Here is a 27,916-nt window from a genome sequence, read left to right as displayed (position 1 = left end):
AGCTGCTCTCTCTCCAGTTCCCACACTGAACCGGTGTCCGTTCCACAAAGACCACCTTCCCAATGGGCACGACTCAGCCGTGGGCCTGTCTCACTCCGATTGCTCATCAGAGTCACGGCCGATTTCAAAAACACAGGAGCGACATGAAGGTGAATCAGGCACCTTGGGGCAGTCCCAGCAGAGAGGCCACAGATGGACCGGGCCATAAAGACAAACTTATCCCCCTGGAGTTAGCTGATGTTCCCTCTGACCATGCAGGAGAGAGACCAGCCGAGACCACATGGCGCTCAGCTGGAGCAGAGACCGTGGCTAAGGCTGACCTGAGACAGACGCTCCAGGCCTTATTAAGGTGAGCGGTACAAAGGGCTTGGTGTCTTTCTGCATGGCTCTTTTACTGGGCTGCCAGCTCCTTTCAGCACAGCGACTATGGAATGGTCCATGAGTCGTTTCCAGGCTGCCTGGCCACTGGCCAGCCGTGCTGTGGCACTGCCCTCCTTTGGGCGGGCTCGGGAGCCCACGGCAAGGATGAAAGCAGCATGGCAGCTGCGTTGCAAGCCGGTGAATGGCAGGACTGTGGCACGTAACGCTATTAACCTGGGCACCTGACACAGCGGCTTAGTGTGTATGAGCGTGTCTCCCCCTAGTGGCTGACCACCCCGTTTATAACAGCTTGCTACTTAACCAGGTCATTGAGTCACACCTTTAGCTGAAGCAACTCTGGTATCTTTATATATGTGGCCACGACTAGCTATAAAAAAACAGAGCAAGGTCAGACATCACTGGGTTTAAATAGACTGATGCAGCCTCTGCACCCACCAGGTGTAATGAGTAAGGAATCTCTCTCAGCAATGGCTTCGCTTGCATCGGCTTTTGTGACTGGCGCCTGGCGACTCCCCGTGGGCCCCAGTCATCTGCCTTCCGCTTTCCAAGTAGTGCAATGGGGGGGAAGTCGAGAAGAGTAAAAAGACATTTATTTCTCTACTAAAATGTTTGAGGACGTATAGGCTGGGGCTGGTTCGCTGGTTTGCTAAGCTAAACAGGAGAATACGTCCCACTCCGGCCAGCCTAAGTGCAGTTGCTCCTCGTTGTATCTACCTCGGAGGCTTTGCGAGCCGTGGCACCGGTCTCACAGTCCAGTCCTACTAGCCCGCGGCAAGATGATGAGTCTCAGCGGCTGTTAAAATACCCACGTATATTACAGGGCTGGGGAAAGGAGAAGGGGCGGATAGGGATAATGGCTTTGCAGCCTTCACTTTGGTCTAGAAGCGAGAGCAAGAGACAGACAAGGCAAGGAGGGGGAAGGCTACAGGAAGTGCTAATATTACCCAGGACGGTGGGGCACACGGGAGAGGAGTCGCTGTAGATCAGAAGACGACAGACTCGGCAGTGAGCCCGGAGGCAAAAGGCACATTCTCAGTCACCCTGGAGCAGGCGGCTTGGCTAAGGATATACGGGTGGTTGCTGCAGCATTTCTCAGTGTGTCCCTCTCTCTCGGCACAGCCCCCTCTTGGTGGGATAATCTGGCTTCCTGCTGGCGGCTTGTCCTTGAGGTCACTGCGTGAGGCATTTCACTCCAGCGTCCTCGGCGTGGCCGCAGTTGCTCTTCCCCCAGCTGGAGAAGGTGCACTGAAACAGACTGTCCTCTGTGCCTTTGCAGGCGACGTCGTCCATCCAGATCCGCCCTATACCTGGGGAAACATTGGGACAGCAACATTAGCTGCAGTGCTAGGCTGCCTCCAGGGGGCAGCCCCCTTCGCTAACCACCTGGTCTTATTCCGGGATAACGCTTAAACCTTCAAACCCAGCAGCTTTCCTGCAGCAGCATCACATCACTGGGCTGCAAAGATCGTCTCACCCACCACTGATAGGCAGCCACCTCTGAGATACTGCTGCAGGGGGGAGAATTGGCAGGTTTGCTTCTTTCTGATGTACTAAGAGAGCCTGGACGGCCTTTTCAAAAGCTTTTTCCTGCTTCCTCTTTAATTTAAGAAGAGCCCGAATGTCCAGAATGTGTTTGCTGGAGGGCTCGCTGACAGCCACAGGGTGGTCTAGATAGTACTTAGCCCTGCCTTGAGTGCAAGAGCCTAGACTAGATGACCTCTCAAGGTCCCTTCCAGTCCTATGATTCTACATGAAATTGGAGCTAGCTAGGCCTTTCATTAAAAGGGCAGGGCTGGCGTGTCTTTAACAAAGAGGGCTTTTCTCCGTAGTGTTTGAGCTACATACGTGTTAAACAAAATCAAGCAGAAAGCAAAGAGTTTTTAATGGTCTGACTAAAATTCACTTCCCCTCTGAGTTAATCAGCTTTTGTTTCCACGCCAGCCTCCCAGATCTCTAGTTATCCACCGAGTCTGCCAGGGTCTGAATTTCTAATGTAAAGAACAGGTAGAATGATCCAACTCCCTTTAATGGCTAGTAGTCAAGATGGTCAAGGAAGCAACCCCATGCTCTGGGTGTCCCTGAGCCTCTGACTGCCAGAACTGGGACTGGACAACACGGGATGGATCACTCAATAAATTGCTATGTCCTGTTCATTCCCTCTGAAGCACCTGGCACTGGCCACTGTTGGCAGACAGGACACTGGGCTAGATGGACCTTTGGTCTGACCCAGTCTGGCTGTTCTTATGTTCTTATTTTATTTGAAGGGCAAAAATGAGACCTTTCTGGCCTTCATCATCCTTCCTAAAGATGCAAAAAAAGCCCATGTCTTCCCCCTTTCCATTTCATAGGTTCACAGGAACATAGGCTTTGCCAGATTGGATCAGACTAGGGTCCATCTAGTTCAATGTCCTGCCTCTGACAGTGATGGCACCAGAAGCTTCAGAACAAAGAGCAAGAAATCCTGCAGAAGGCAAATGTGGAATAACCTTTCCCCTGTGAAGATCTCATCCTAATCCCTAATAGCGACTGGCATAAACCCTGAAGCATGAGGTTTTATATCCCTTCCAAAATGTTGCTAGCATTAACTAGGAAAGCTCGGAATAGTCTTGTAACCTATTAACTGTCCAATTTCTGTTTGCGTCTTGCTCAACATTCAACTCCGGGCCTCAACAACATATCCAGTGGCAGTGAGTTCCACAGTCCAATTACGAGCTATGTGAAACTCTAAGATGCAAACCATACCGGAGCTGGGCTTAAACTCAAATTTCTCTAACTCTGAGAGTAAATCTACTGATGAGACCAAGACACAAAACTCTGCTATAAGGGAATCGGATCCAGGTTTTATGTTGGCCAGTTCTCAAGAGATGACCCGACTATGATCTGATTCCCCACAGAATTCAGAGGTGTTCAGATCTGGCATTGTGCCCATAGCCCATCTCTCATTAAAACCAGAAGGATGAATTCAGCATCTTTGGGCACAGAGAGAATCCCAGAGAGGCTAGGCTAGGCTAGGCTCTCCCCTGTCAGGGTTAAACACTCCTGCCTTGGTCAGTAACAAGATCATAAGAACGGCCATACTAGGTCAGACCAAAGGTCCATCTAGCCCAGTATCCTGTCTGCTGATTGTTGCCCAATGCCAGGTGCAGCAGAGGGAATGAACAGAACAGGGAATCATCAAGTGATCCATCCCCTGTTGCCCATTCCCAGCTTCTGGCAAACAGAGGCCAGGGACACCATTCCTGCCCATCCTGGCTAATAGCCATTGATGGACCTACCCTCCATGAACTTATCTAGTTCTTTTTGGAATGCTGTTATAGTCTTGGCCTTCACAACATCCTCTGGCAAAGAGTTCCACGGGTTGACTGTGTGTTGTGTGAAGAAATACTGTCTTTTCTTTGTTTTAACCCTGCTGCTATTCACTTCATTTGGTGACCCCTAGTTCTTGTGCTATGAGGAGTAAATAACACTTCCTTATTCACTTTCTCTACACCAGTCATGATTTTATAGACCTCCATATTATCCCCCCTTAGTCACCTCTTTTCCAGTCTGAAAAGTCCCAGTCTTATTAATCTCTCCTCATATGGAAGCTGTTCCACACCCCTAATCATTTTTGTTGCCCTTTTTTGAACCTTTTCCAATTCCCATAGATCTTTTTTGAGATGGGGAGACCACATCTGCATGTAATATTCAAGATATGGTTGTACCGTGGATTTATATAGAGGCAACATGATATTTTCTGTCTTATTATCTATCCTTTTCTTAATTATTCCCAGCATTCTGTTCGCTTTTGTGACGGCCGTTGCACACTGCGTGGATGTTTTCAGAGAACTATCCGCAATGACTCCAACATCTCGTTCTTGAGTGGAATGGAACGGCGGGGTGGGGGGTCCCACAGCCAAGTGTTCCTTTTAGCTTGTATGTGTCAGGGCCTCTTGGCCCCCCCATCCCTGGGAACAGGGCTGGGCGGTATCAGCGGCAGCCTGGTGATGAGCCACATACTGTGCGGCGGGATCTGATTGCAGAGCAGCGAGATCAAAACCGCACTGGGGCCCCGCACGGTTAAACGCAGTGGAGCGACCGTCGCCTGGGCTCATTTGCTTCTCTGTTACAGGCTGGAGATGCCCAAGTCCAGACGAATGCTGGGGATGTTCAGACACGGGCCTAGACTTTGCTGCTGGGACCCATCGTCAAATACCGAAAATAACAGGTGCAAACAAGTGCAGTGGGCATAGCCTAGGGAGCGTGAAATCGGCGGGGGAATAAATAGACCAGTGATCCCCAACCTTTTTGTGACCAGTAGCACATTCATGTTTTCAGAAGAGTGTGGCGGGCGCCAACAATTTTTCAAGGCTTATTTTGTATTTGTACAATAAATAATACAAAAAAACCATATTTAATATTACAGAGTCGATGAATCCAGAGAGAAGAGAGAAGCCAGAGAAGAGCCGTGAGGACAGAACACCAGCGCCTGCAGCCCCAGAGTTCTCTGTCCCCGGCAGGCGCGGGGCCGTGGTGTCTCTCCGGCTTAAGCCGCGGCCCCGCACCTGCCAGGGACTGAGAACACCGGTGTCCGCAGCCTGCAGCCCCAGAGTTCTCTGTCCCTGGCAGGCCTGGGGCTGCAGCTTCTCTCCCCTGCTGGGCACTAGGCAGGCCCTGCATCTGCCGGGAACAGAGAACACCGCGCCCCCAGCCTGAGTTCTCTGCCCCTGGCAGGTCCCCTGCTGGGCACTAGGCGGACACACATAAATGCCCCGGCGGGCACCACGCTGGGGACCACTGAAATAGACCATTCCTCCCTGCGCACATGCTGGCTTGGCACGTGTGCATGTCTCCCTCTGGTGGCTGGACCCAGTGACTACGCCAGCCTGACACAGCTAAAGGAATTAGCTTTGGTCTCTTGGCACCGAAGAACAGACATTTCCTGGCATGAAGCCCCCCCGGAGATGACAGCACAACAAGGAGAAGCACCTGCCCCATTGCTGGCTGCCCAGTATGGAGCGCCAGACACCGAGCTCAGGCCAAGCTCTTTGTACGGCGCAGGGCAGGAGGGTCTGTACAGGCTCTATTCATCAAGCAGGTGTCTCCTCAGAGAGGAGACCGCTGGTCTTTAGTTAGGGCTTCTGGAAAAAAATAAGAGTAATTTCTCTCCCGGCCCAGCCGTCAGCTCGGAGGAACTGGCTCGCACGGGGGCGTTAACCTGCCTCACAAGGCCTCCGTGTTTGTCATTCTGTTTGCGACGCTCCGTGATCCCCACAAGAGAGACTGAGAAGGAGCCATCTCGCCCTGAGCCCCAGCTGCTCCCAGAGCTGGCGGGGCGGAGTCCTACGCGCAGAGCGCACAGCCCCGAGAGCTGGCGGGTCCGACCAGCACGTGAGCGTGGGCCCAGGGGGAGCTGGCTGCAGGGGAGGGGTGCTGAGGGCTCGGCTACGGAGACGGTGGACGGTCTGGTGTTATAAGGAACGTCTACACAGCAAGTGGCAGCAAGCCTCCAAACCTGGCTCAACAGACTGAGGCCCCTGCTCTGTGCTAAAAATAGCTGCAGAGACTGTGCTTTGAAGTTGCAATTTGGGTGGGAGCTCGGGCTGTGAGGCCTAGGAAGGGGGGGTCTTCAGAGCCCACGACACAGCCCAAACCACGACATCTGTTACAGAAGTATGGGCTGGGTGAATGGACTATAAGGTGGATGGAAAGCTGGCTAGATCGTCGGGCTCAACGGGTAGCGATCAACGGCTCCATGTCTAGTTGGCAGCTGGTATCAAGTGAAGTGCCCCAAGGGTCGGTCCTGGGGCTGGTTTTGTTCAATATCTTCATTAACGATCTGGAGGATGGGATGGATTGTACCCTCAGCAAGTTTGCAGATGACACTAAACTGGGAGGAGTGGTAGATATGCTGGAGGGTAGGGATAGGATACAGAGGGACCTAGACAATTAGAGGATTGGGCCAAAGGAAACCTGATGAGGTTCAATAAGGACAAATGCAGAGTCCTGCACTTAGGACAGAAGAATCCCATGCACTGCTACAGACTGGGGACCGAATGGCTAGGCAGCAGTTCTGCAGAAAAGGACCGAGGGGTTACAGTGGACGAGAAGCTGGATATGAGTCAGCAGTGTGCCCTTGTTGCCAAGAAGGCTAATGGCATTTTGGGCTGTATAAGTAGGGGCATTGCCAGCAGATCGAGGGACGTGATCATTCCCCGATATTTGACATTAGTGAGGCCTCATCTGGAGTATTGTGTCCAGTTTTGGGCCCCCCACTACAAGAAGGATGTGGAAAAATTGGAAAGAGTCCAGCGGAGGGCAACAAAAATGATTAGTGGGCTGGAGCACATGACTTGCGAGGAGAGGCTGAGGGAACTGGGATTATTTAGTCTGCAGAAGAGAAGACTGAGGGGGGGAGTTGATAGCTGCTTTCAACTACTTGAAAGGGGGTTCCAAAGAGGATGGATCTATACTGTTCTCAGTGGTGGCAGATGACAGAACAAGGAGTAATGGTCTCAAGTTGCAGTGGGGGAGGTTTAGGTTGGATATTAGGAAAAACTTTTTCACTAGGAGGGTGGTGAAGCACTGGAATGGGTTCCCTAGGGAGGTGGTGGAATCTCCTTCCTTAGAGGTTTTTAAGGTCAGGCTTGACAAAGCCCTGGCTGGGATGATTTAGTTGGGGATTGGTCCTGCTTTGAGCTGGGAGTTGGACTAGATACCTCCTGAGGTCCCTTCCAACCCTGATATTCTATTATTCTATCATTCTATTATCTGGAGTCCTCAGAAGTCTAAAAAGGCTCTCCCTTGGCAGACAGTGCCGGGGACCTGGTGTTGGGACCATCTCCTGTCCACCCCCAGAGGGGAATCCATTGAACCAAATTGGTTTGATAATGTCAAAACATTTCATTGCCGTCAGGTAAAAATGATTCGTTTGGACTTGGTAATTTCGTCTATTTTTTTTTTACTTTTATATGAGAGTATCATATGAACTTTAATAGTATTAGCTGCTATGGTGTATGTTATATTGGATATGATTGTATACTATTTCAATGTTCTCACGATGCAATGTCTTGATGTTTCTGAATCTGACAGTCCACTTCGTGAATAATTCGGACATGTCAATTTTTCATCCCAATTCAGAAGAAAAACAAATTTCCAAATGTCTGGATTTCCCAGGGGACTGAAAATCCATTGCCCATACAGCTCTGCTAAAGAGTCAGACCCAGATTCAGCCTGACGGCACAGAAAGGCACAAAGTCGGTCTGGCACATTGCCTCCTGGCGGATACCTCCCCAAGGGAGCAGCTCCGTCTGCCAGGAATCCATGCGACGTCCTTCCTCGCTGTGATAGGCTCTTGCTGCCTTTGTTCTTCTTGTAGATTTACCTCCCCCCTTTTAAGTGTGTTTCTCCTCGGAAAAGTGACTGGAGCACCCACGGGGACAAATCGGTGGATGCTCTGCACCCACCGGCAGCTCCTCGTTCCCTCCCCCGCCCCAGCTCATCTCCGCCTCTGCTCTGCCTCCACCTCCACCTCCACCTCCACCTCCGCGGCCCGCTTCTCCCCCTAGCTCCCAGCGCTTCGCGGTGGCAAGCACTGGGAGGGGGTGGGAAAGAAGCGGGAACGTGGTGCGCTTGGGGAAGAGGCAGGGCCAGGGCGGGGATTTGGGGAAGGAGTCAGATAGAGGCAGGGAGGGGGCGGAGTTGGGGCAGGAACTTTGGGGAAAGGGTTGGAATGGGGGCAGGGCAGGGATGGGAGGGGGCAGGGCAGGGGTGGAGTCAGGGTGGGGCCAGGGGCGGGGGTTGAGCACCCACCGGCACCTGGAAAAGTTGGCGCCTATGAGCCCATTGATTGCAGGGGGCAGAAGGGCCCAATCCAAATCCCATTGATAGGTTCCCAGACTTTGGCTCAGGCCCTAAGGGGCTACTCTAAGGGTATGGCTACACTTGAGAGTTGCAGCGCTGGGAGTTACAGCGCTGGTCGTCCAGCTGTGTAGGGAAAGCGCTGGTGTGTGGCCACACTCACAGCTACCAGTGCTGCAGTGTGGCCACATTTGCAGCATTTGCAGCGCTGTTGGGAGTGGTGCATTATGGGCAGCTATCCCAGCGTTCAAGTGGCAGCAACGTGCTTTTCAAAAGAGGGGGGTGAGGTGGAGTGTGACAGGGACCGGGGGAGAGAGAGAGTGGATTTTTGGAGCCGACACTGTGTATCAGCTCCCTGCCTTGCAAAATCTGAAAATTTCCCCGACCCCTTACTCTTAACTGCAAACAGCCTGCAGACCAGATAAGCAGCTGCTCCAAGGGACTCCCTTTCTCTCCCTCCCCCCGCTGTTTCTCTCCTCAAGCAAACACTCATCCCCCTGCCTGCCTCATTCACAGCAAGGTAGTGGGTTCTCTCATTTGATTGTTCACAGTCAGTTACAGACTGATCACAGCAATCAGGAGCTGTGTTTGCTTTTTAGATAAGCAGCTCCCGGAGCCCGGAGCTCACAACAAAACAAAGAGAGGCATCATAACAAAACAAAGAGAGTAATTTAGTTAAAAGCATTCTGGGATATCTCCTAATACCCTAGAGGCCAATAACAGCGCTGGTGTGTGGCCACACTTTACGAGCAGCGCTGCAGCACCAGAGCTGCAATCGTTATACCCCAAGCAGACCCAAGTGTACAGCCAGCGCTGCAGCCAGGGAATTGCAGCGCTGGATGTGCCCTGCAGGTGTGGACAGTTACTAATTGCAGCGCTGGAAAGCCTCCATCAGCGCTGCAACTCTCAAGTGTAGCCATACCCTAAGTGAGTAAGAGTAGCAGAATCTGGCCCTCAGTGCTAAGCTTTTACTCTGTTTTATGCCCACTCGCCCTGCAGAAGAGCAAGCCGCATTCTTTTCTGGATCGTGCGTCATCAAGCCACTTGATAACTGAGTCCTAACTGCGGACTCTTTCCAGCTGGAAAGACCCCCAGCTTGACTCTCAGATCCCAGGTCGCACTTGCAGGGCTGGCGGTGAACAGGTCTGTACTTGGAAATGGAGCAGGTTTGATCTGGGGAACATGGAGATGCCAGAAAGAAGGGCCTTCCGATGCCATATCCATATAGTCACTTAACAGAGGAGAAACACACAATCAAGGAAGATAAATTCAGCCACCTCAGCAGCGGGACGCTGCCTCTTTAAGTGGCAAGTACGGTCTCTGACAATGGAGGCTGTTCAAGACAAACATGCTAAGTCACGAAATGTTTGGACGGCCTCAGTGGGGTATTTCCTAGAATTAGGGGCCAGGATGCGACTGTTCTTTTATTAAAAAGGATCGGGGAAAACTTCCTCTGCTTTCTTTGCCGTTGTTTTAGTCTCCCCCCCAAGAGGGAAGGGCAGCTGATAAAACCCCTTCTACGAGAGGAAACCGATGGCATTAACGGGAGAGATGAGTTCGTTTTGGCCACGAAATCACCTCTGGGCTAAAACAACAGCTGGCTAGCGAGCGAGCTGGCCTTCCCCGCCGCGTGGGTTTCGGGGCTTTACGATCGCATCAAGAGGAAAAATTCCCTACATGCCACAATAAATCACCGTGAGTTTTGCCAGATGTTCGGGATTAGCTCCCCGCAGCTCGATTTGACAAATGGCGATAGGCTGGGGCGCTTTGCTAGGGGGAAGCTACAGGGGTGTGTGTGTGTGTGGGGGGAAGAACGGCAAAAGCAAGATGAATTGAGGTCCAGTGGCCTGCGTGCATACTTGGGAGGGTAGGAGCTCCTGTGCTTTCATCCCATGACTTGTTCTGTCGCCTTGCATAGGTCCCAGGTGTTGTGATTTCAATGGGAGTCAGATGTCAATACCTTTCTTCCCTGGAAAATGGGGATAATGTTATTAACCTTCCTCCCCAGGGGGTTCCGGGGTTGGCGAAATCCTGCCATCGTCTACTGGCTCAGTGCGTAGGATACTGTCTGTATTCTCCCTCCATTGGCTGCGCCCTCACACATAAGGAGACCCGGGCCTGAGGCTGGAGAGAGTTACTGCTGGAAGGAATCCAGAGGCACACTGCAGTTCCCTAAGTGCATAATTTTTTAGTGTCCCTTATTTTGGGCCTTTGGCACAGACTGTGCCTGCATTTAGGCCTGGGTCAGTTGGAAGCAATGACCGGGGGCCGGACATACCCTTCAAACCCTCCACTTCCAAAGTCGGCGGAAAAACTTCCACTGACTTCAGCGAGCTTTAGACCCAGCCCGTGGGCCAGACCTCAGGCTGTGGAAAAGAAACCCAGAACTCTCAGTGTTATTATAGCAGTAGCACCTACAGGCTCCAGCTAAGATCAAGGCCCCTTTTGCTAGCTGCTGCAACCCTCCCCCCCATGCCCCCCAAGTGAGGGCAGTCCTTGCCCTAAATGGTTTACAATCTAAATAGGTGCGGTAGAAAGTGACTCACCCAAGGCCACATAACAGGTCAGTGGCAGAGGCAGGAAAAGAGGCCGTCTTGGGAGGGCCAGCCCAGTGCTCTACCCATTGGGCAACGCTGCCTCTCTGTGTACTTTCCTCTCTGTTTCACCTCATTTGTTTCAGTGTCCAAGCACTCCCTGCAATCTAACTTCCCACTTCTGCTGGGGGTCTGAACAGCTAACCGGCTCTCGGATCTCACTCTGGCCAAAACACCGGTACAGGAGACAGCCGCGTGGCTGGCTCCCTCCAAACCAGGGCTGTGCATTCGCCAGCGGGTGAGCCAAAGCTGATTTTTGTTCCTGGTGGAAACCATTTCACGGCCTTTGTCTGTGCCAGGCCAGAGGCACGCTCGACTGGTCAAGAGACGGGGCGCCAGCCAGGAAGCAAGACGATCTGGAGCTGCACACCTGTGTGTGTGTGTGTGTGTGTGTGTGCGTGCGTGCGTGTATGCATGCTGGAGTTATGGGGCTGTGCATAAGGGGCAGCTGTGCCTATACAGAGTTGTGTTTATGGGAACTGATGGTGCTTGAGTATGTGTGTATAGGCAGGTTGTGGAATCCCCGTCACCGGGCGGTTTTTAAGAAGAGGCATGAGGAACCCCTGTCAGGGGTGGTCTGGGTTCACTTGGTCCTGCCTCAGTCCTTTCCATTTCTGTGGTATTGGAGCAGAGTCTGTGTACGTGTGTGGCAGGGGTTGTGTGTAGATGGGGTTGTGTTGGTGGGTCTGGGGGTAGCTGTGTGTGTGTTGGGGGAGTTTGTGTAGGGGTGCAGAAGGTGTCATATTTGGAGTGGATGTGGGAGTATGGGGCTTGTATGCCTAGCAGCATTAGCGTGGCTTGTGGGAGAGGAAGCGTGGTCCACTAGTTAGGGCACCAGCTGGAAACCTAGGTTCAAGCCCTGGTGTGCCTCAGTTTCCCCATCCATCCAACGTGGATAATAGCACTGCCCTGGCTCACAGGGGTGGGCGGGGCTGAAGGGCCCCTGCGCTGAGCTGTGGGAGAGACGGATAAAATGGGATGTGGATCAAAACCACCCCAGGCCTGAGTTATGTGATTCACTGGCAAAGCACTGCAAAATTAAACTGCCCTCTGGTTTTGCCCATCTCTGGAGCAGTGGTTTACGGATCCAGAAATGAGTATTTCAATATTTAGAACATAAGAACGGCTGTACTGGATCAGACCAAAGGTCCATCTAGCCCAGTATCTGTCTACCAACAGTGGCCAATGCCAGGTGCCCCAGAGGGAGTGAACCTAACAGGCAATGATCAAGTGATCTCTCTCCTGCCATCCATCTCCATCCTCTGACAAACAGAGGCTAGGGACACCATTCTTACCCATCCTGGCTAATAGCCATTAATGGACTTAACCTCCATGAATTTATCCAGTTCTCTTTTAAATGCTGTTATAGTCCTAGCCTTCACAACCTCCTCAGGCAAGGAGTTCCACAGGTTGTCTGTGCGCTGCGTGAAGAACTTCCTTTTATTTGTTTTAAACCTGCTGCCTATTTCCTTCTGACTATATTCTGCTTCTGCTCCAGATAAATGGGCAGGGTTTGTGGCTGGGTCCCCACGTATGGTAAAGGCTCTGAGAACATACGAATCCTGTGAGCAGTAGGCTCTGTGTGGTTAGGCCTGACCGCTCTACGGCAGAAGGTGGTGATTTTCAGAGGCGTCCGTGGGAGTCTGGTAGCCCACGTGCACTGACAGATATTCAGTTGGAGGCAGGCACCCACCTCCTCGGGCATCCACTGAAAACCCCAGTGCAAGTGTCCCTCCTGCGAAGGGCCGTAAGGAGCCACAGCAGCACAACGGAGGGCTTGCTCCACAGAGACCATCTGAGCATCGATACAGCAGTCCCGGATCTCAAATCAAGAACTCCCGCAAGAAACCTGGTCAATCACACACCAGTCCAGCCAGGACAGGGCACTGAGAGCTGGCGCCAGCCTAACTAATATTTCCTCTCCCAAGCCGACTGATTTATGGGGTGCGAAAACCCGCTAAGCAGGAGGGTACGTGTGGCTCGTTCCTGCTAACGATCTGTGTTGTTTTATGGAGCTGAGCTGGAGGTTTCGGTGACAAAGGCTGGGAAGCATGAAGGGGAAGCAGCAGCCAGTATCGGCTTTCGGAGCTGGGAATGTCTCAGACGCCCAATCCCCAGAGCACTGTTTCCAGGGCAGAGTTTTTCGACAGGCAGGGTTGGGGTGTATGCGTGAGAGAAAAGCAAGCGCCGGGGAAAGGGCTGGGCTGGAGAAGAGCCAGGGATCTGTTTTCACACAATCCTTCAGGCAAATGTCAAAATATTTGCAGACACCCAAGGCCGGGGGTGAGGAAGGAGCGGGAGCCAACCCCAAACGACAACAGTTCAGACCACCAGAGCATCCTCTGTCCCTCTGGCAGGGGAGCTGCCAATGCTCGGCAGGGTTTATTTGGAGACAGGTTTGGTTTATTTTCTCTGCCGCTTCTCCGAGCATTTCCTCCTGTGACTGGGAGATCTGGATTGGCACCTGGCCTCCCAGCTCGGGCATAGCAGAGCAAAGTAGCCTCGGGACTGAACGGCTCAGGAGATGGGGGAGCCTTTAGGCTGCCACTGGGAATCTGGAGTGACTGAAAATTGGGCTGTTTCGTGGCCTCTGCGTGGTGAGCGAAGGAGCGCAGTCCTGGACAGCTCATAACCCCCACTGTCACTGGCAGCCTCGGTAGAGAAGCCAAGGGCTGAATGGGCCGTGAAGATCAAACTCCCCTTAGCAGTGGCGGCTGCCAGTCAGGGTGAGGGACGCTGGCAGGGCCCGGTAGCTGCCCCGAGCCTCTAGCTGAGGGGAGGAACCCCCACGCTGGGCAGTGGGCAGTTCGCTGTCTTACCTTGCCCGAACCTGGCCATCCTGTACACCTCCTCGGCGCCTCGGAAACCCAGCATCCTGCAGGCCACGTCCCCATCCTTTTTGTCCCAGCTGTCGTCGCACACCGTCCCCCAGTGCCGGTCATGGAACACCTCCACCCGCCCCTCGTGGGGGACGGAGCCGTTCACCAGCCGGATCAGCCCCTCCTCGGCGGCGGCTGTCGGGAGGAGAGAGACACAGAGCAGATGGTGAGCATCTCCTTCGGGGCCATCTTTCCCTACAGAGAGTGCCAGGAGCTCCTCCAAGCACCCCTCCCCCCCTTTCTTCCCCACCCCAGACCAGAGCGCCCCCGTCCTTCCAGCCCCCTGCAGCTTACAGTGCCCATAGTACCAAGTACATTGTCTGGCACAGCCTCCACTGGGGGATCAGAGCCTGCTCCTATCAACTGGATCCTTCTCCCACTCAACTCAATGGCCTTGACCTCCGCGGTGCATCCGTCCGGCTCTATGTCATCAGTCAAGAGTGGAATGTCGGCTCCACTGAAGTCAAAGGCAGAACTTCCAACCACTTTAATGGGGTCGGGATTTCACCCCTTGCAGGTCTTTTCCCTTCTCTGATCCCCCCTCCTCCCTGCCTCTACTCCTTTCCTCTCCCACTCCCATCGGATATGACCTTCCTTCTCTTTCGGGAGCGGAAAAGCCTGGGGCAACTGCAGCCTATTTGGCTGGGGAAGGACTGAGGAACACAGCAGAGAAATCAGGCCAAAGAGGAGACACTCTTAAGCAAAGCATCCCGCAGCACTAAGATAAGTCGAAATAAACACCCCCCGAATCCCATTATCTGGGGTTAGAAATTAATTGGATCTGGATGACAGAAAAGAGGCTCTAGCCGGCTGGATTCGCTCTGTGACTCTCATCTTCATTCGATTCTGAGGATGCAATTAGTGGGCCCCGGAAAGAAGGAAAGGGAGATTGGTTTTTTTCTTTTAAATCACAGCTGGTTAGTTTTTTTCATTTGAAACCTTCTTTTTTTCCATGCAGACAGCTTTGTCAAAATGGAAATGCTGACAGCGTGGGGGTTTTTTGCTGAAAAAGCAATTTCTTTTTTTTAAAAAGTCATTTTTCAGCCAAAAACAATTTCAGATTCCAAAAGTTTTCAGTAAGACTGGACAATTTTGCCCAACTGGCCTACTTATTTTGTTTTTTCTGTCGCAAGAAACCCCTGAAAAATATGCAAAAAAAAATGTTCAATTTTCCAAAACTAATTTTTGTTCAGTTTCCAAGTTTTCAATGAAAACCTTGCTGGAAATGTAGAAGGACACAATCTCCAATTTCTGATAGGCTCAGGGTTGGGATCTGACCAAGAGCACCGGAAGCTCCCTAGAAGTTTTGGGGTGTCTGAAGCATGGACCTGCCCTCGCTCAGCCCCTCCCCTTGAGGCTCCGCCCCCCACTTGCTCCTCTCTGCCCCCTCACCCTATCGCTCGCCCTTAAGGCAGGAAAAAAGTGATGGGGCCATGGCCCCCTGACCCTCCCGCCGTTCCAGCACCCTTGGATCTGACCATTTAGAAATGCCCAAATTACACTAGTTGCTCTGTCTCAATACAAAGGGTACATAATAATCTGGTTGTGTGGCAAAGATATTTCATTGGTCTGAGTGTGGGATGGCAACATTAACTGGGCACTTGGTCTGAATTCAACAAGCTGAAAGTCAGTATAGATCCGCGCCAAAGTACTTCACCTAGGAAGGAAAAAACAATCAAATGCACAACCACAAAATGGGGAATAGCTGGCTAGGTGGTAGAACTGCTGAAGAGGATCCGGGAATATAGTGGATCAGAAATTGAATATAAGTCAATGTGATGCAGCTGAAAAAAATAGGCTAATATACTGGGGTGTATGAACAGAAGTGGGTGTGTCAGACATGGGAGGTAATTATCCCACTCTGCTCAGCACTGGGGAGGGCTCAGCTGGGTACTGTGTCCCGTTCTGGGTGCCGCACTTTAGGAAAGAAGTGGACAAATTGGAGACAGTCCAGAGGAGAGCAACAAAAATGAGCAAAGGTTCAGAATGACCTAGGAGGACAGATTGAAAAAAACCTGGGCCTGTTTAATCTTCAGAAAAGAAGACTGAGGGGGACCTGATAACCATCTGCACATATGTGAAGGACTATTATTAAGAAGATGTAAAAGCAGCAAAGAGTCTTGTGGCACCTTATAGACTAACAGACATTTTGGAGCATGAGCTTTTGTGGGTGAATACCAACTTCGTCGGATGCACCCATGAAAGCTTCACCCACGAAGTATTCACCCACGAAAGCTCATGCTCCAAAACGTCTATTAGTCTATAAGGTGCCACAAGACTATTTGCTGCTTTTACAGATCCAGACTAACACAGCTACCCCTCTGATAAAGAAGATGGCTATCAGTTGTTCTCCATGGCCACTGAAGGTAGGGCTTAATCTGCAGCAAGGGACATTTAGATACTAGGGAAAACGCTCTAACTCTGAGGGGAGTTAAGCTCTGGAACAGGCGTCCAAGGGAGGTTGTGGAATTGTCACCATTGGAGATTTTTAAGAACAGGCGGGACAAACATCTGTCATCGATGGTCTAGGTTTACTTTGTCCTGCCTCAGTGCAGGGAGCTGGACTCGATGACCTCTCGAGGTCCCTTTCAGCCCGACATTTCTCTGATTACTCATGAGTGGAGAAGCCACAAGTGAATTATGCAAATCATCCCAAAGGTGTGCTGGTGAACAGTCTTTTGCAATTGGGTATGGGATTCTTCATCACTTCCTGCCCTAAATTGCCTTGCATAGCTAAACAGCTGCTGCATTCCACTCCAGAGATGGTGGCATTTTGGTACTGGGTGAAGTGACTCTTCTGTATCCAACACTTCGTTGTTATTGTGATCATAGTTTAAAATTTCCAGGTAATCGGCTCAATCCAGTCCAAATTTGGTATCCCATTCAACACTCATTTACCTTGCTAACAAACAAATCCAGATTCCCAACTCCCTGATCCAAATGGGCTCACCGCTTTAAACGAGCAGCAGCGGATTGTGCCAGAGAAACCCAAGATACGAACATTCTGAACACTCCCCTTTGGCCTAAACCTCCGCGTCTCAGGCTGAGATTGGAAGTGACGTGTCAGGAACTTCCAGGCTCCAAAGCCATACTCCCATGTGGTCCGTGACCCCTACCCATTCAGCTGTAACAGAATGCTAAACTGTATTATACAGCTCAGCCACTAGGAGACGCTGTGTATAAAGACCTTATTTCAACTAACTTCAGCCATATCTGGCAGAGCATTAAAGGATGATGATGAACACATCTGGTGTGTATAAGCAAGCTCTGCAGCCAGTCCTTACCTGGTACAGGAGCATGACATGGAGTCAAGTGTAAACTAAGAACAGAAGCAGAAGGAAAACAGCAACACAGGCTGCAGAATCTCATCAACATAGAATCATAGAATATCAGGGTTGGAAGGGACCTCAGGAGGTATCTAGTCCCACCTCCTGCTCAAAGCAGGACCAACCCCAACTAAATCATCCCAGCCAGGGCTTTGTCAAGACTGACCTTAAAAACCTCTAAGGAAGGAGATTCCACCACCTCCCTAGGTAACCCATTCCAGTGCTTCACCACCCTCCTAGTGAAAAAGCTTTTCCTAATATCCAACTTAAACCTCCCCCACTGCAACTTGAGACCATTTCTCCTTGTTCTGTCATCTGCTACCACTGAGAACAGCCTAGATCCATCCTCTTTGGAACCCCCTTTCAGGTAGTTGAAAGCAGCTATCAAATCCCTCCTCGCTCTTCTCTTCTGCAGACTAAACAATCCCAGTTCCCTCAGCCTCTCCTCGCAAGTCATGTGCTACAGCCCCCTAATCATTTTTGTTGCCCTCCGCTGGACTCTTTCCAAGTTTTCCACATCCTTCTTGTAGTGTGGGGCCTAAAACTGGACACAGTACTCCAGATGAGGCCTCACCAATGTTGAATAGAGGAGAATGATCACGTCCCTCGATCTGCTGGCAATGCCCCTACTTATACAGCCCAAAATGCCATTAGCCTTCTTGGCAACAAGGGCACACTGTTGACTGATATCCAGCTTCTCGTCCACTGTAACCCCTAGGTCCTTTTCTGCAGAACTACTGCCTAGCCGCTCGGTCCATAGTCTGTAGCAGTGCATGGGATTCTTTCATCTTAAGTGCAGGACTCTGCACTTGTCCTTGTTGAACCTCATCAGATTTCTTTTGGCCCAATCCTCTAATTTGTCTAGATCCCTCTGTATCCTATCCTTACCTTCCAGCATATCTACCATTCCTCCCAGTTTAGTGTCATCTGCAAACTTGCTGAGGGTGCAGTCCATGCCATCCTCCAGATTGTTAATGAAGATATTGAACAAAACTGGGCCCAGGACAGACTCTTGGGCACTCCACTTGATACCGGCTGCCAACTAGACATGGAGCCATTGGTCACTATTCGTTGATCCTGACGATCTAGCCAGCTTTCTATCCACCTTATAGTCCATTCATCCAGCCCATGCTCCTTTAACTTGCTGGCAAGAATACTGTGGGAGATCATATCAAAAGCTTTGCTAAAGTCCAGAAATAACACGTCCACTGCTTTCCCCTCATCCACAGAGCCGGTTATCTCCTCATAGAAGGCAATTAGGTTAGTCAGGCATGACTTGCCCTTGGTGAATCCATGCTGACATCACCATTACCTGAGAAAAAGGCTTATAATCACCTTCCACCCCGCCCCGAGTTGCAGTCACCTGACACGGCTCTGACTAGCCCTGCAGGGATTCTGAACTGCCTGGGCCAGGTCATCACAGAAACAACTTACACAGACAAAAGCTTTGCATTCAGGGTTAATGTGATCAAAGGACCACAGATCAACAGCCTGCTCAGCAACAGCATGGCAGCCAGGATGGGCCTAGTGAGAAAGGTGGAAGAACTCAACGGAGTATTTGATGATATTGGACTTTTGAGAGGCAATCGAGTACAAATGAACTTCCGAGACAATGCTGCACCATCGAGTGTACAAACACCCTTACCAGAGAGACCTTGAAAAAGAGGAGTTGCAGATTTACACAAATTCAGAGGACAGCATTACCTGGCCACAGTGGACTATTTTTCCAGGTATACAGAAATAATGTACTGGAATGATATAACGTATCACAGGTTTACTGGGAAACTGAAGTGACCGTCTGCTCACTTTGGTATTCCAGGACAATTAGTGATGGCAACTGACCAGAAGTCACTGCAGCAGAATTTAAGTCATTCTGAATGAAATATGATTTTGATCATATTACTAGCAGCCCACATTACCCACACGCAAACGGAGAGATTGAGCCGTACGGACAGCCAAGAAAATCCTACAGTGGGAAGATCCATTCCCATTCTTCTGAGTCACAGATCCACACCAATAGTGGCTCCTGGATATAGTCCAGTACAAATCCTGATGGGAAGACAACTCAAAACTACTGTTCCAACTTTTGGAAAAGATTCTCTCTCCAAAGTGGGCAGACATGAAAAGAGTTTCCAAATTGAATAAAAAGGCTACAAGAGCTAACGGACACGTTTACAACCTATGTCACTCAAAGAACTGCCAGGTCTAGAACCTGGTGACCGTGTTCATGCCAAACTGGATAGAGAAAAAGGATGGACAATTCCAGCTGTCATAAAGAGAAGGAATTCAGCACCCAGATCATGTCAGGGGAGGGATAGCTCAGTGGTTTGAGCATTGGCCTGCTAAACCCAGGGTTGTGAGTTCAATCCTTGAGGAGGCCACTTAGGGATCTGGGGCAAAAATTGGTCCTGCTAGTGAAGGCAGGGGGCTGGACTCGATGACCTTTCGAGGTCCCTTCCAGTTCTAGGAGATTGGTGTAATGGAGAGTTCAATAGAAACCGTCAACATCTACAGTTTGTTTCACAGAGAGAACAACCAACAGAGCAAACTCTACCGATAGCAGATGCAGAACAAGACGACGACTCAAAAATTCCAACCTGACCACGGTTTGTTGTTATAACTAACGGACAGCCAGATGACCATGTTGTTACATGTTCGGGCTGGGCAATTAGCAAAACAGTACGATGCAGAGACACTTAACAGACCGATCCTTACTGGACTTCAAAGCCAGCGTGGTAGGGTAAATACCTTATTTCAGCTAACCTCACCCATACCTGGCAGAGCATTAAAGGATCTTACGATGGACACATCTGGTGTGTATAAGCAAGTTCTGTGACCAGTCATTGCCTGTCACGCTTGGTGAGGTCTGTGCTTCCTGTGGAATACAGTGGGTCTGAGACATCTTGAAACCATTCACACGTCTGCTCTGAGGACACCTGGAGAGGCCGTGGCTCTGGGGAGTGCTGGCTGGATATGGCCTTGTGTCCTATTGAGAAGAAACTCCTGGCCAGAAAAGAGGATCTTTTCCCCAGAGCTGTTGCATCACATCTGTGACTGTTACTAGGAAGCGACTGAGAACCAAATACCTAAGCAGGCTCATGCTTTTAACCTTTGTCACTTTTTCACTACCGTGTAACCATTTTACTCCAGAGATGGCGCAGCTGTGTATACATTAACAGCACGTCCTGAGGTATTTGGTATGTCCAGCAGCTGGATTCAGCCATAGACACTCCAGGCCCCCAAAAGCCGGGAGTTGCACCATTTAATTTAAAAAGAAAGTTTAATGGAAAGCAAGTTTCTAACCATCGCAGTTGCAAATGTGCCTTGTGTGTCACCAAGACAGTGACGCCTGCCCGAGGCTACGTCGACACTCCGAGCTAGGCGTGGGATTCCCCTGCTCGTGTGCACATGCACACACTGAGCTGGCGTGTAGCTGCGGCAGCACGGGCAGCGGTGGCATGGCTTAGCCATGTCAATTCTGTACCCACTGGTTGCAGGCAGGTTTGTACGTGGCACTGCTCAACTGTGCCTCCACTTCTGCGACCCGTGCTAGCATGGCTGCACTGCCATTTATACTTGGTATTCCAGGACAATTAGTGATGGCAACTGACCAGATGGGAGCTAGCGTGAGTATTCGAGCAGGGGAATCACTCCCCTAGCTTGTAGGGCAGACATAGCTTTAGTCTGCAGAGATCCCAAAGCAATGGCTCTTAGAGGAGGGGAACTGCCCCATGCATCTCAAGGGGGTGCTGGCTCCCAAAAGCCAGTGCTCCAGGGGCCCTGCACCAACACCGGGCTGGCAGAAGAAGAGTGCTGCCCGCCTGGCTCAGCCCTCAATCAGAAACGCTCCAGCTGCTGCGAGGAGCTGGTGACACCCTTGCTTCTCTGGGGGTCTGGGTGAGGAAAGAAGCTTTGCAGTTCCCAAGGGGAGCCCCAGTAGAGCCAGAGGCCCCTGCTCTGTGACACGCCCAGGACTCCAGACTGCCATGATCCGGCCTGGACTCGGGTCTGTATTTCCCAGCGGAGCAGAGCCACTCCAGGGCACTTAGTGCCCGACCCATCCCCGCTGAGCTCGGCTTTGCAAACTGAGTTTTGCTTTGACAGCGGGGGAGCCTGGGGGCTCCAGACAAGGAGATCCGGGCTGTTCAGATGCACCAACACATGCCCTCCCACTTCGAGGCCGGCCACAGCTATGCCCCTTCCCCGCCCCCCGACGGTGCCCCCCACAGGGCCTTCCCTGAGACCTCATACTGCTCAGTGAGAGGCCAGGCGGGGGTCTCTCCGGTGGCCGGCTCCTCCCTCCCGTGTGGGGGGTTTATTAAAGCTCTGTGCTGTGTGCAGGGGACGGGGCTTGGCTGGGGATAAGCCTCCTCGAAGCTTGCTCTGCACTAAAGCACAGCGCTGACCGTGCCCTCCCCAGGGCAGGCCAGGGAGGCGGTAAGCACTCAAGGACAGGCTGCTGGGAAGGGGACATTCCCATTAAGCCTTAGGGTGAGGGCAGGTAGCAGATGGGAGCATGGGAGAACCCTCTTCCGCTCTGTCGGTGGGCGAGATCCAGGACATCAGGCATAGGGTTAAGAAAACCAAACCCAAATTCCCTTTCTTGCCCTCCCCACCACACCAACGCCAGCGAGCCCGTTCTGACAAGCTGCCCCGCAACCACAAACCAGCGTGCTCAGCCCAGCCCAAATGAGCAACCCTACGATAACAACCTGGCCTAGGCTCACGGCAGCCCCGGCTCTTGAGGGATGGAACACACCATCCAGCGTCTCACCTGCAAGGTCACCTGACACCAGGGCCAGCAGTGTGCACGGAGCTGTACGAGCGAAGCAGGGCACATGGACTGAAGAGCTTACGATCTAAAAAGCTCAGAGTCTAAACCCAGATGCGTAGACACCCCATCTCTGCCTCCCTACTGCAAAGCATCATTATATCATCAGTGCAGGGGCAGGAAAAGCCAAGTGGCTGAGGACGTCCTTCTTGCAGTAGGTAACTGGCCTTGGGGCTCTGGACTGGGACATAGGAGCTGAAGGTTCAATTCCTACCTTGGCCAGTCACCTTGTTTCTCTAGGTCTTCATTCCCCATCTGTAAAATGAAGCTCAAAATCCTTCCTTTATCCTCCTCAGCTGCTTAGATGGTGAGCAGCTCAGAGCAGGAGCTGCCCCTCGCTATGGGTCTGTCTGCACTGCAGCTGGACGGGCGATTGCAGCTCAGGAATCTAACTAGTAGGACTAAAAGAGAGTCATAGAAATGTCAGTGGTTAAGGGGCCTCAAGAAGTCATCGAGTCCAGCCCCCTGCGCTGAGTCGGGACCAAGTAAACCCAGATCATCCCTGTTCTTAAAAGCCTCCAGTGACGGGGATTCGGCAGCCTGGGCCAGAGCTTAGGTCCCTTAGAGTTAGAAAGTGTTTCCTAATATTGAACCTATTAGGTTCCTGCAGACTAAGCCATTGTCCGACCGTCAGTGGACGTGCAGAACAATTGATCCGTGTCCTCTTTATGACAGACCTGATCTCATTTGAAGACTATTGGGTCCTCCTCCTTTAGTCTTCTTGTCTCAAGACTGAACATAGCAGTGAAGATGCTTCACCACAGGCTTGGTGTGGGCTGTACACACACACACACCCGGGCCGCTGGGTGTGTACTTGCAGGGCCAGCCGGCGCCGGGTTTATTTTTAGTCACGCTCGCTCGTTTGAAGCTAGTAGGGGTGAAGAAGCCCATACCACAATCACACTCCCGGTAGCAGTGTAGATGTTCCCTTTGTTCTGTGCTGCACCCAGCGCTGGAGGGTCCTGCAGGCACCAGCTAATACAAAGAAAATACAGCCTTTTGCACTGCAGTCGGTGCTCCCTGCTCCCAGGTCAGCTACTGCCTGCAAAATGGTCTGGCCCTGTCTCTTTTGGAACAACTCCCCAGCGCATGGGGGATTATTTGTTCCTTCTGCACCAAACCCAATAAAACCCTGAGATCGCCATTCCTTTCGCATGTTTGTTTTTACTGCGTCAATTACTTCCAACCCCGGCTCCCCTCCCATCCCAGAAAGAAAAACAAGAAAGCAAACGTTTTTAGAAGCGAAATAAACCCGAGTGGCTAAGAAAACAAGGGCCTGATTCTCTACAGCTGCACCAAGATATCATCGCCTTCTGGATAATTGGGACCATCTGCTCGGTAAGGAAGTGGAACAGAACTGATGCCCCAGTACAGAAGAGTTCATGACTGCTAGAGGAAGGCTTTCTGCAGCAGAATGTCTCAAAGCCGCCATCGGTCTTGTCTGCAGGTCACAGTTTGCTCTTTGATACGGAGGCTGTAGCACCACTCGCATGTGAGGAAGGGACACATGGAAACAGGCTGAGCCTCTGGCGACAGAGAGGGTTTTTGTGTGTCAGCAATTCCCACAGCAGCTTCGATTGCCTCTTACTGTAGTGCTCTCAAATGCTGCACATGAACAGGCAGGTGGAACATAAGACACGGGAGGTGACTGTCCCGCCTGGCTAGGCACTGGTGAGGCCTCTGCTGCTGTACTGTGGCCAGTTCCGGGCACCACACTTCAAGATGTGGACAAATTGGAGAGAGTCCAGAAAAGAGCAATAAAAATGATCAAAGGTTTAGCAAACCTGACCTCTGAGGAAAGGTTAAAACCACTGGGCCTGTTTAATCTTGTGAAAAGACAGCTCAGATGGTGGGGACATGATAAGAGTCATTAAACACAGAAAAGGTTGTTACCGAGAGGACGGCGATTGTTTGCACGCCATGTCCACCAAGGACAGGACGAGAAGAATTGCCTTGGTTTGCAGCATGGAAGATTTAAGCTAGATATTAGGGAAAACTTCCTTTTGAGAAGGGGAGTTAAGCTCTGGACCAGGTTACCAAGGGAGGCTGTGGGATCCCCCTTGGAGGTTTTTAAGAACAGGTCAGACGAACACTCGTCAGGGATGGTCTAGGCTTACTTAGCCCTGCCTCAGGGTGGGGGACTGGACTAGATGACCTCTCACAGTCCCTTCCAGCCCTAAGTGGCTCGGATTCCATATTGGTCAGCGCTCTGGTTAGCGCTGAGCCGCTTTGAGCCAGGCTAGCGCTTGGATGGGAGGCGCAAGGTGTCAGGATCCTGGGCAAAGGCAGGCAGGGCTAGTGCCAGGCGCTTGGGCCAGCCGAACCGAGCCAGTGTCAAAGTCAGGAGTTAGGCCAAAGGTCCGACCCAGAGGCAGAGTCGGGCATTAGGCTGAGGGGCAATACCAGGTATCAGGCTCCATGACGGCATTCCAGGGAGTCAGCACTGGGAGCCTGGGAAAAAAGAGCTAGAGATCCACATTCTTGCCTGGCCACTTCCTGGTATGCCCACCTCGTGGTTTTACATAGGCTCAAGGAGCCAATCAGGGATCGCTAGGACCACTGTCCGTCACAGCTATAGGATGCTCTGGTCCAGAGACCTATGCCAGCTCCCTTCTCTGAGCTCCCCTCGCTGTCTCCCTTCCCCGGGGAGCCTGGCGAGGGTTGGCGACTTTCTAATCGCACAAAACTGAACACCCTGGCTCTGCCTGGCCCGCCCCTTCCCCGAGGCCCCACCCATGCCCTCCTTCCTTCTCCAAGACCCCGCCCCCACTCACTCCATCCCCCCCCCCCCCGTCGCTCACTCTTCTCCACCCTCACTGGCTTTCACCGGGCTGGGACGGAGGTTGGGGTGCGGGAAGGGGCGAGGGCTCCAGCTGGGGGTGCAGGCCAGGGATGAGGGGGTTTGAGATGCAGGAGCGGGCTCCAGGCTCGGGCTGAGGGGCTCGGAGTGCGGGTGAGGGCTCAGGGCTGGGGCAGGGGGTTGGGGTGCAGGAGGGGGTTGGGGTGCGGGCTCCGGGCGGGCAGCGCTTACTTCATGTGGCTCCCAGTCGGCAGCGCAGCTGGCTCCGCATGGTTCCTGGAAGCGGCCAGCATGTCCCTCTGGCTCCTGGGCGGAGGGGCCAGGGGGCTCTGTGCACTGCCCGTGCCCACTGGTGCCGCCCCTGTGGCTCCCATTGGCCGGGAAACACGGCCAATGGGATCTGCAGAGCCGGCGCTCGGGGTGGGGGCAGCACAAAGAGCCCCCGTGGCCACCCCTACACCTAGGAGCCAGACATGCCGGCTGCTTCCGAGAGCCGTGAGGTGCCAGGGAGCCTGCCTTAGCCCTGCTGCGCCGCCAACCAGACTTCTAATGGCCCGGCCAGCTGCGCTGACTGGAGCCACCAGGGTCCCTGTTCAACCAGGCGTCCTGGTAGAAAACCGGCCGCCTGGCAGCCCTAAACCGGGCAGTCTCTTGGGGCTCACCCAGGCTTGCCCCGCCGCCGAGGCCTGCTCTACCCTGGGGTGGCTCCCGGCTCAGTTCTAGGGAGAATTCCTTTTCTTCTCAGCAGCCACCTCCTTCCCGCTGGTGCGAGCAGCCTCTTCCTTGCTCAGCTGCTCCATTACTTTAGCTCCAGAGCCCCCACCTGGAGCACTGGATGGCTCCCAGGTGTGGCCCACCCGGTCATCTTGGGCCAGCTCAGCCCTGCTCCTTCCGGCCGGCTCCCCTCCTCCATCGACCTCCTTCCCCCTATGCCTCGGGCTTGCCGCTCCCCATCGCTTGGCTGCATCCTGCTGCCCTTCATGCCGACCCTGTAACCTCCTTTCATTGCCTGGCTCACAGGCGCGGACTTATATTTTTCCAGGTGCATCCACCCCCGCTCCGCCCCGTGGCCCCGCCCCTACTCCACCCCTCCCCCGAGGCCCTGCCCTCGCTCCACCTCCTCCTGCCTCCGCTTTGCCCCCTCCTCCCAGGCCCCCCGCCTGCCCTCTGCACTCCCCCGAGTGCCTCCTGCCAGCAGCCGAACAGCTGATCGACGGCCCCCGCTGAACAGCTGTGGTTGGTGGGTGCTGAGCACCCCCTATTTTTTTTTCTGTGGGTGCTTGAGCCTCAGAGCACCCACAGACTCGGCCTGGCTCCTTTGTTTTTGATGCGCTAACTGCCTCCTGCCCATTGAGCCTTCTGTCCTCCGGGTGGTCCTGCTGCCCGTCAGCCTCTATTTCCCAGCATCATCCCCTCTGCCGTGAACTCCTCCCATCCCTGCAGAAGCATACGCAGGGGATGAGAGCGTGTCACTCCCTGGGCTCTGTTTACTCCTCCAGGATCTCTGCCCCATAGATAATGTCACGGCTCACCCTCTGGTCCCTCTCCCACGCCCGGAATAAAAACAAACAGCTTCAGGGAACTGGTTACTCTCTGGGATTTCCCAGAAGAGGACTCTCTGGCTGGTCCCTCTTCCAGGCCAGCCTCTGCAGGGCAGAGAGTCCTGGAAAAGCCATTCAAAGGCACGAGGAGGCTATTCGAGAGTTCAGTGTGTCCCCAGCTTGCAGGGGAGGGATCACGTATTCCTGGAAGTAGTGATTTCATGCTTTCAGAGAAGGCTTTCTTCCCTGCCAGTGCCCCAGCTCACACTCTGTCTGCTTGGCGGGCCCATCCGTGCCAGGTCTGAGCACTTCCTGAGGGGTTCAAAAGAAATATAGAGAACAACAATTTCTTGCTCAGCTTCCCTTCCCAGTGGCAGGAGAAAGAGCTTGGGCTGAAGAGAGAGGAGTCTGTCATCCGTGTGTGTCTGCATGAAGCACTTAGGGCGGGAAAACTAAGTCAAAGGGATGAGTCTTGCATTTAGTGGGGAGAGTTGTCTCTTGTGGCAGTGAGTTCCACAGTCTAGGTCCAGCCCCCGGGAAAGTTCTCGGCTGTTTCCTAGCTCTGGTGCAGCACAGATATCTTAGGAGGCAGGATCCAGAGGTGGAAGAATCCAGAGTCTAGATCGGCATCCTGGTGTTTTTCAGGGCCTGGGTTCTGTGAGCCCATCAAGCCCCTCCCCCCAGATCCCCTTCCCTATCATTTCCTCCATCTTCAGGTTATGGCTGCAACCATCCTGGTGAAAGAAGACTGGACGCAGCCTCTCCTGGATTGACCCCGCCAACTGCTGCTGATCTGGGGAAAGGAACAAAACCCCGCCTCCTCCCCCATGGTATTACAACCTACTAATTGGCAGCCCACCAGGCCACTGGCTTCTGCCACTGCTGCATCCCAGCCTATATTGAATACACCACGGCTATCTAAGGCAAAGACCTAGCAGCTTTATTCAGTACATCCAGCTGGGCTGGAGAGCTGTGCACGAATGGCTAAACACTCCCTGTAACATCTGGTCCCAGGTCCCACCACATATTCACCTAAAACCTGGGATGGCTCAGCTGGGATCTGTGGTTGTTCCAGAGTCCCAGCCCCGATTATAAAGGGGACCCTTCCAGGACATGTCACCACCTGATTCTGTTAGCCTTAGGTCAGCCCCAAAGCCCCACCCCTGTGATTATGCTGTCCTGGTGAAAGAACACCCTAGTGCTAGTGCACGGATGGGGATGTCTGGTGTTCATTACTGACGGAGCCTGAAGACAGGCTGCTCTGGAAGGGTTCTGCCTGGGAAGGAACAAGGTCATAACTCTGGCACTCTACAGCCAGTTTAGAGGCAACAAGCTTAATTTGCCAGTAAAAATAAATAAATGTGCATGGCCAAATGAATTCGCAGATTTGAACTTAATCCACCAATCCTGTTTATTTCCAGGGAAGAACCGGGAGGCAGAAAGTCAGACTCAGCTGCAGGTATCAACATCCTGATCCTGATTAGCCTTGATGGAGCCAACCCTCTCCTGCCAAGAGCCTTTGCTGCAGCAGAATCAGCCTGGACACATTTTGTTTAACAGTGCTGGAAGATTTTGCTCTGGATATTCCAATAGTCTTAATAAGAGATGCTGGGCAGTGGAATAAAGGTTATGCTGGAACTGCTGCACTATCGGTACACAAGTATGGTAATAAATATATCTACCTCCCACCTCAGTTCCCAGGCACACAGAATTCTTCTCCTCCAT

General features: G+C 52.5%; 1 protein-coding gene across 1 annotated transcript; it reads right to left on the bottom strand.

Moving 5' to 3' along the window:
• Nucleotides 1–762: 762 nt before the first annotated feature.
• LOC120401199 (scavenger receptor class A member 5-like) lies at nucleotides 763–27,916 on the bottom strand. The gene is made up of 3 exons (XM_039530851.1): nucleotides 27,874–27,916; nucleotides 13,634–13,888; nucleotides 763–1,688 (listed from the first exon to the last, which is right to left on the bottom strand). Exons 1-3 carry the CDS (start codon nucleotides 27,914–27,916, stop codon nucleotides 1,552–1,554), a joined length of 435 nt encoding a protein of 144 aa, XP_039386785.1. The 3' UTR covers nucleotides 763–1,551.

Source organism: Mauremys reevesii, linkage group 3 (genome assembly GCF_016161935.1).
Source record: "Mauremys reevesii isolate NIE-2019 linkage group 3, ASM1616193v1, whole genome shotgun sequence".
Lineage (NCBI taxonomy): Eukaryota > Metazoa > Chordata > Testudines > Geoemydidae > Mauremys > Mauremys reevesii.
This window is presented reverse-complemented; position numbering and strand designations above follow the sequence as displayed.